Source organism: Limulus polyphemus, unplaced genomic scaffold, assembly GCF_000517525.1.
Source record: "Limulus polyphemus unplaced genomic scaffold, Limulus_polyphemus-2.1.2 Scaffold2519, whole genome shotgun sequence".
In the NCBI taxonomy this organism is placed as follows: domain Eukaryota; kingdom Metazoa; phylum Arthropoda; class Merostomata; order Xiphosura; family Limulidae; genus Limulus; species Limulus polyphemus.
The window spans coordinates 79,051-88,002 of NW_013668129.1; the positions used below are offsets into that span (position 1 = coordinate 79,051).

General features: G+C 31.9%; 1 protein-coding gene across 6 annotated transcripts in view; it reads left to right on the forward strand.

The window, feature by feature from the left end:
- Nucleotides 1-8,952, forward strand: part of LOC106467183 (spondin-1-like) — an 85,322-nt gene that overhangs the window by 69,208 nt on the left and 7,162 nt on the right. For 4 of the 6 annotated variants that reach the window (XM_022395308.1, XM_022395309.1, XM_022395312.1 and 1 more), the window contains exons 9-13: nucleotides 543-744; nucleotides 3,375-3,543; nucleotides 4,336-4,531; nucleotides 6,053-6,226; nucleotides 7,040-7,120. In XM_022395308.1, coding sequence (XP_022251016.1) covers nucleotides 543-744; nucleotides 3,375-3,543; nucleotides 4,336-4,531; nucleotides 6,053-6,226; nucleotides 7,040-7,120 — 822 coding nt within the window. The remainder of the gene's footprint in view (nucleotides 1-542; nucleotides 745-3,374; nucleotides 3,544-4,335; nucleotides 4,532-6,052; nucleotides 6,227-7,039; nucleotides 7,121-8,952) is intronic. The other 2 variants (XM_022395310.1, XM_013927503.2) reach the window with 1 other exon arrangement.

The window sequence follows — 8,952 nt, forward strand, 5'->3', positions numbered from 1 at the left end:
TGTTGAATGTGTGACTAGAAAATAAACCGAAGTGTTGCATTGTTGAATGTGTGCTTAAAATTAACCGAAGTGTTGCATTGTTGACTGTGTGATTAAGAAAGATAGAACCGATTGTTGCATTGTTGAATGTGTGACTAGAAAAATAAACCGAGTGTTGCATTGTTGAATGTGTGCTTAAAAATTAACCGAGTGTTGCATTGTTGACTGTGTTTTTTGGTGATAAACATATGCATGCGTTTGTAAAATTAATATTTCTCATATCTCTGTCTCGGTTTTTAGCTCAGGAATAAAACTGGAGTGTCTGTATTTGGAGGCGCCATCCAATGAGTTCATTTTAAAATTACATTCGTGTTGAGAACATGTGTAAATATAAGAATTGTTTTTGTTTCACCACTGAAATATATACTTTCCGTGTAAAATGAGTGTTCAACATTTCACTGTATCTTCAAACTAAAAGAGTTCCAAAGATGATGTAAAACGTCTTAATGCAGTAAGTATTAACAACATATTTCTCAGAATAACGAAAATGCAATTATTTTTAGTTGCCTTTGGAGAAGATCCGTTTTACCCTAACCTGACTGAATGTGCGGTATCACAGTGGACAGAATACAGCCGGTGTAGTGTTTCGTGTGGATATGGATCACAGCTGAGAACCAGAACCTACATCAATGAAGAAAATGCCCGGAAAATGGAATGTGTCACGAATGTAGTAGAAGATAAAGCCTGTTATATTGTGTGTGAGGGGTAAGCTATTGAACTAACATAAACATAGTGAATTCTAGTTTAGATATCTTTTCAACAAGGAAAAAGTTGTATTCATAAACGGAACAGAGCTTTTTTTATTTTTTATTTTACCATATTTATCTAGAATATTTTAGAATTAAATGTGTTAACTTTGGCATAAGATACATAGTTGTAGACAGTTGTTTTTTTAAACTCAAATATTTGTATTTTTTGACTCGACGTTTTTTTAATAGCATAATCAGTTGATGTGTTGGTGCCAATGTGAGAGAGTAATGTTTTCATCGCTATTTGTTTTACTATCCCTCAATTCTATTATACGGAAATTAACTGCTGGTATTCCCTTGTCCTTTTTATGCATATTTGTTCTTTAAGGAACCCTTTAACATAGTGGTTAAACAAAACTCAGCCTTTATTAACAGTTCCTAGATTCGATAAAATTTTGTGTGAATTGATGAATATTTTTTCATTGTTGTGCCATGTAACGAACAATGTTTCACTCGACTTACTTTACTAGTACCTTGAAAAGGTCTTCAAAGAGTCAAGGGAAGTATAGTATCTTGATCAAAACAAGTATTACGAAGATGTCCAGTACACTGAGAATATATTATTAATATTCCTTGAAACCAAAATGGCAGAGTAATACTGAAATGTTGTTTCTAAGCATCTTAGAATGGAAAATATATGGAAAAATAGGTAATATCTAGTGGTCATTTTGGATTTAAAAATGGCCACTACACGAGTTTTGAAAAAATTGAGAATACATTTCGAAATTTTCATGTTTTACACTTATGAAATGAACCCCAAAATTGGTTTAAACAAGAAAATAGAGACAGATCCTATTTTGCTACCCATGGCATAATACTATAAACAACTAAAAGCACTACCCAAATGGTATGGAATCGTTAGAACAAATAATGTTAACATCACCGTTTACTGATGGAAGTCTAGTAGAACCCAAAGGGTCAATTAAACATCTGGTCTCAGAATGAAAAAATTAAATCATAGGATAGTAGGTGTTTCTATTGCATTAAAAAAACAGCTATAGGAAGTGAACATTATTCTCAAAAAATAATAGAAAAGGTAAATCTACTATAAATCTTAAAAATGCAATCTATGAAATTACCCTCTAACAACATGCATAAACTTTGAAGTCTCCAACTCTTCAAATATGTCAACTAAAACTATGTACACACTAATATCAACTGCATGTATATTGAAGTAGACCTGTTATATCAAAAATTGGAAGATACAAATGAACAAAAATTATGACTTCAGTTGGTATTTCTACAGTCAGTACAAACAGAAGCACTCCATCACTTTCAGGATACTTAAGTGTTAATAAGACAATGTGGAGGATAAAAGAACTCTACTGGGTTGGATACTAAAAATGTGTAGAAGCAAAGAAGCTCATTATTTTGTTGAATTTGTTTCAAGATTTGGAATGCCTATGGAGCTTTTTTTTAGATCAGAGGCAAAACAATGAATCAGTCTTGTTTGTAGAAATGTGTCAAATACTTGAATGAAAGAGACCAGGACAACAACCTCCATCCATCTTCTGATGAAATGGTAGAAAGACATAACTGTACACTTCTAAATCAATTAGACATTTATATGGATGAATATTAGAAAACAATGGATCAAGATCTACACTTGGGTTATCGAACAGCGATAACTAAAGCTAAAGGCAACACACTAGCATCACTTGTTTGTAAAAAACTTAAGGTTTATTGGACCTTCTGTACTCACACCCTGAGAATTATGGCTCAGCAGAGTATTCCACAGAGTATGCAGTGAAACTAATGAACCTCAATGATGCCATACATGATTTTATTCAATAAAAACGTAAATCAGCCAGTGATACGATGAAAAGTCGCTATGGTATAAATTCTGATAAGACCGGATTCCATACTTCTGACATTTTATGGTTTTATAATCCATACTGCAAGAGAAGACGATCTCTGAAGTTGAGTAGGCGCTGGGAAGTGTCCTGTGCTGTAGCCAAAAGAAGCAATGATGTTGTATACAGAATCAGAAGGGAAGGCGGTCCAAGCCTAAGTCATCTACCATGATCGTCTTTGGAAATACCTCGACGAGAGAATTCCAACTGGCTAGCATCAAGGAAGACTTCGCATATGGTAAGTCAACATGTTGATGAGCCCGAGGTGTCTGTCGAGACCACTTTCAGAAATGGAGGCACCAGTGGATTCCCTTAACTATCAACCTGAAAATAATTTCCTAAGTTATAAGACAGCAAGTTTCGATAAATGTGAAGAGGTCATCCCATCCTCGTATCATAAGCTACGAAAACCAAAAATAGTTGGTGACTAGACAGTTTAGGGACGTTAGACGAATAAAGAAAGACTATTTTGTTTTACCAGTCAACATTTTGTTGTATTTTGTTTCACATATTTAATTAATGATTGTCATGTCTGAAGTTGGAAGACATCTGAAAAGTCGCCACTTTAACTTTTTTTTTTTATTGAAAGCCTTCTGCTACATACATGTAAGGCAATTAGCACCCGTTTTCGCCTTTGTTTTATTTTGAATACACTGCTTAAGTCGTCGATTAAAGAATGTTGAATCAATATTTTAGCTATGTTATATTCATGTAAAAATTTCCGAACTGTTAGTAACGTAAGCTGTCAAACAAGTGATTGGAGTGAGTGGACACCGTGCAACATAAGTTGTGGGACTGGTACACGTACTCGTCGCAGACAATACCTGAATCTCATTGCTCGCAAGGTTTGTCGGGAAAACTTAGTGGAAAAGGGAACATGCATGGAAGTTAATAGTTGTAAGGTAAGGCTTAATAATAAGTACTACTTCTTTTAGAGTTTTTAATTGAGGTCCACAACAATAAATTGTTTTTCTAAATTAATTTATTAAACTTGAATCAAGCTACTTTGTGAATAGGGAAAAGCAGCATAATACAGTAATTAATTTTATACCTGAAAAAGAAAAGTCAACTATTCAAAAGCGCTCAGGTTTCTGAGACTTGAAATTTACCCAATTTTTTTGGTGATTGTTTGTGCTAGCTCTTTCATCATGGCTAATTTTACTGAAAGTTAAGATTGAGTGTTAGTCTTGATAACATCGAAATATTTATATTTAATGAAGTTCGTACTTAATCAACAGACTTTCACAAGTGGTGTAACAGTAGCTCCAACTGCTTTCGACGAGTAATGTAACAATGAACGCAGTCTTTTACATTAACCTAAAATATTTTCAACTGCTAATCTGATTCTGCCCTAGGGGAGTCTTGAGAGGAACTATATGTGATGGAAGGAGCCGGGATTCAAACCTGTGTTTTCTTTTTAGAAAGGCAATGTGCAACCACCCAGGCCCTCTAAGGTCTCCTATGAAGAAGGCATTAGATTAGCAGCCGAAACGTAGTGTAAAAGCTCATTGGTAATCAGTGGCTTTAAAATAACTAGAAACTAATTAGTAATTAGACGCGAGCAAAGGCGTTACTAAACGTGACAAGGAATATTTGAATACGTTTTTCACGACTGACCTAATAATAAGCCCAAACACATTTTTAATATCTTACGTTACAGCAGGCAAAACTGTACAAATATTCGGTATTTTCAGATAAACACCAAGTGTGCTGTGACTCAGTGGTCTGGGTGGTCCCCGTGCACAGTCACGTGCGGGAGGGGTATGAAGTTTCGCACTCGACTTTACTTGATCCCCTCGGCACTCGCTTTCTGTAACACAGAACTCATGCAGAAAACCACGTGCGAAGCAGAAAACCCGACATGTATCTCTCATCTTGCAGATGCAAAGGGTGAGTACTGGTATTCGCTATTAAATACTCGGTACTTGCAAGATAATAGTATGTTATTTCAACTATTAAATATGTTAGTATCATATCTAATTCTAATGTCTGTAAAATTCATCAATTCATAATTTTCGCTGTATTATGTTACAAATTGTATTATAAATATTTAAACACACTTTTTATGTCAAATATTTTCACTTATCATGCGTTTGATCTTTTAATGTTTAATATAATTTATGGGCATTAATTGATTGTAATGAACCTTAATTACTGTAAGCCTAACTAAAAATGTATAGTAGTTTATAACTTAACCTTTAGTAACATCATATTTATTAATTAGCTGGTAGCACAATGACGGATGTATAAATAAAACATGGGAAAAAGCCTTGTATCCACTCTTTGAAAATCATACTTAAAATGCCCCTCTCAAAGTGAAGTGGAGCATAGGACTAACATTTGCTGACGATGTTAAACACTCATTATATCCAACAGCATTCTTGTGAAGTTACACTTTACTTAGTGTTCTGAAACTTATAACCAACGTAACTCTCCGGGACAAGAACTGGCCCATTACATCCAAATACCCAAATAATTCAAAATTACAAAATGAAACTTTGTAATGCTATTTTTTTATTAAAAACTAGCTGACGTAGAGGAAGCAAACATTATTTCTTTCTCTTGTTATTAAGTCCATAATGCCCTCATTAATTGCTAATTACATACCATGATTTGTGGAAAGCAGCAATTGATTCATTTAACTGAGTAAGTACTTGCGTCTTTAAATTCAATGTCAAAAATTTATTAAAAGGTGAAAATATGCTCTATTTTAGAGTCTTTTTTTCATTTTTTTTTCTCGAGCGAAAATTCTAAAATTACATAGGCCACGTTTACCGTTGGACAGTTTCCAGTTACCACACCAAAATTATGGTAATCTTACCAATTACCTTGAGTGATTAGTGATTGCACATAATACATCATCTTTATAGTAAGATGTACAGTTTTTGTTTCCCATGTGACACAGCAAGCAAAAAGTTAAGAGTGAGGAAGAGACTCTATAGTACTGGTGAAATATAAATATATATAATGCACATTTCAGATCACTTGCCATTTTCTCTGCACCAATGTGTCATGAGCAGTTTTTGATTAAGTTTTAAACTGATTAACATTTAGAGTATTTATAAATTTATGAATGAACATTAAAACCTTTTTATTAGAATATATAGACAGTGACTGTATTTTTGCTAATGGTGTACATAAAAATAAAACCAAGATACATCTTAGTCAGTTAGATTTTATGTATTCGTTCTGATTACTTGTTCTAACCTTAAACATAGAGTCTGGATTGCAGGCGATACAGATCACTGAAGTGTGATCTGCCAAGATAAACCTTCCACTATTTTACATTGATTTTGCTATACAAGATCTATAACACAGTTAATTTGGATTTTTCTTTGAAGTTGGTTTTTTGAAAACATAAAAATATTTTATTTTAACTTTATTTTGGTTTACTTTTTCTTCCCATTTCAGAAATCTGCATGATGCAGAAAGATATGGGCCCTTGTCGAGGTTTGTTTAAACGCTGGTATTATGATACAGATAAGCAGTCTTGCATTCAATTTGTCTACGGTGGTTGTCGTGGCAACAAGAACAATTTCCATAACTATTTTGACTGTAGAAGAACATGCCAAGACATGCTAAGGGGTATGTCGTAAAATTTCCATTTATATATTTTGAAGTAATAGTCAACACTTATGCTAAGGTTAGTTTTATCTTAAGTTCCTGGTACCTTGGTGCTGTTACATTTTATATTCTACTTTTTAAACTTTGCTTGATTACGATCACTTTCCAAAAATTTGATACTAGATCACTATATATTAAAGTAAGCGTAAACTGAACTCAGCAAATGTTTCCTAGATGTGAAGTGGAGAAACTACATTTATTCTTAACTTTTTTAAAAAATTATTTTCCAATTGTACTAACTAGCTGCTTAATTAGCTACTAACTTTACTTCTGAAACGTGAAATACAAATACTAATGAAAATCAAAACACACATTTCAACAATAAGAACAAACAAACAATTGAACATTCGGAATATTAGTTTCGGTTTAGTTTGTGATATTGACCTGTAAAAAACAACAACATAATCCTGTAGTGCTGAATGTTCTTATGTTAGCTGAGAAGTCTGGAGGTAATAAAAAGTAAAGAGAATTCACTACTGTAACTTTCAGACGATTCTGATTCGATTATATATTTATAGAGGATCCTGGTGTTTTTAATATCTTTATCAATTATAAGGTACAAATTCTTCCTTGTTTACAGCGAGGTTTCAAATTATCTTCGCTTGTAAATCAGTTGTAATTGTAGTTATTTTACATTTAACCTAATTTACATTTACATTTAACCTATTCTGTAGTTGCATTTACACATTGTATGAAACAAACAAAAAAACCCAACAGAAAGTTTACTGTATTAACCAAAGATTAAAATATACGGTTCTTTTTCCAATTTTTTAGACTTTCTTCACTCCTTCGGGTCAAAGTTCACATACAAAATAGACAATATCCTCATTCAACTGGAAAATGGAGAGATGTGTGGTGTGTGAGAACTCTTCTTATCTCTAACTGTGGTGCATACAACATAGGCATGCTTGTTTGCTTGGTAAACAGTGCATCCGGAATTACTGGCATGTTGTTATGATATTGCTATGCGTAGTTTTCTCATCAAGTATATTTCATACTGTGATAATAATCACAAGTGTTACCTATTCAAATCAACAATATCTTGTTGAACAAAAACGTATAATAGACATTTAATCATATTCTTACAAGTGTAGCCAAATTTATCACGTCTGTGTTTGATTGTTTTTGACACTTGTAGTCGCTTCTGTTGACATTTGTGGGCGTTGCAAGCATGTTTTCTTTTAAACAGGTTTGACGTAGTTTTCACTATTTTTTTTTGCATGAGTTGTATTATGAACAAGGATTTGCTAATATTATACATACAGTGTAAGTTCTTGTAGATTTTATTTTTGTTATTCTTTCAGGATAAAGAAAAACAACTACTTATCTTAAATTTATTAATATGATACCATGTGCCAAGTTCTGGCTTCTCCATGGGTTCTACAAGATGATCATACACTAATTAGAGTTATTAAAATATCCGTTGTTAATTATAATTAATTAAATTATTCCTGTAATGCATTGATATTTTTCCATAATTTATAATAAACTACAATTGTTTAATTTCTTTTTTATTGTTTAAGTTAACAATATCTTTATTCAAGTACGTGGGCCAGTCATCAAATTGATCAATTCTTTGTGTTGGTTTCTTTCTCGAACGTTATTTTGGTAATAACAAATATATATATATATTTATATATGTATGTAAATTTTGGTAATAACATATATATATATTTATATATGTATGTAAATCATTTTAATCTAATGACTAAATATTTTTGGAAAAGTCTGAATCTATCACAAGTGTTTTTTTCTTTTTTCTAAGAAATTTTAAGAACTACCATATCCTTCCAAAGCAAATGACTTTTAACCAAGTACGAACAAGACATTTATTGGTTGATATTTTACGCCTGTATCCCTCCCTAAACGAAGTATTTTCTAGACTATTTCATTCTTAGAAAAAAAACAACTTTAAATATTCTATACACAGTATTTCTTAACAATCTTTACGTTACCTATAATATCTCCCAACGTGAAGTCTATCAGGTCTGAAGTTTCTTATGGCCTATTGGTGCAGACTTTCACCTGCACAGTGGTTGAAACGTTACTTATCTCTGTATTATCATCTATAACTCTTCGCAATATTTTTTCAATATTTCAGTTACTTCGCTTCAATATAATTAATGATTCGACACTTATTCACGGTATGTCTGAGGAAATTTTACTCTTACATTTTTGATTCTCAAAATTATTATAAGAATTATTTATATCTGTATTACATTCACAATACCTTCGAAATACTTTATCTTTCAATATATATCGTTTACATTGATTCCTAACAACATTAATATTTCAATACATAATCTGTATTATATATGACCAACATTGTTTATCAATACATAATCTGTATTATATATGACCAACATTGTTTATCAATACATAATCTGTATTATATGTGACCAACATTGTTTATCAATACATCATCTATATTATATGTGACCAACATTGTTTATCAATACATCATCTATATTATATATGACCAACATTGTTTATCAATACATCACCTATATTATATCTGACGAACATTGTTTATCAATACATCATCTATATTATATATGACCAACATTGGTTATCAATACATCACCTGTATTATATATGACCAATATTGTTTATCAATACGTCATCAGTATTATATATGACCAATATTGTTTATCAATACATCATCTATATTATATATGACTAACATT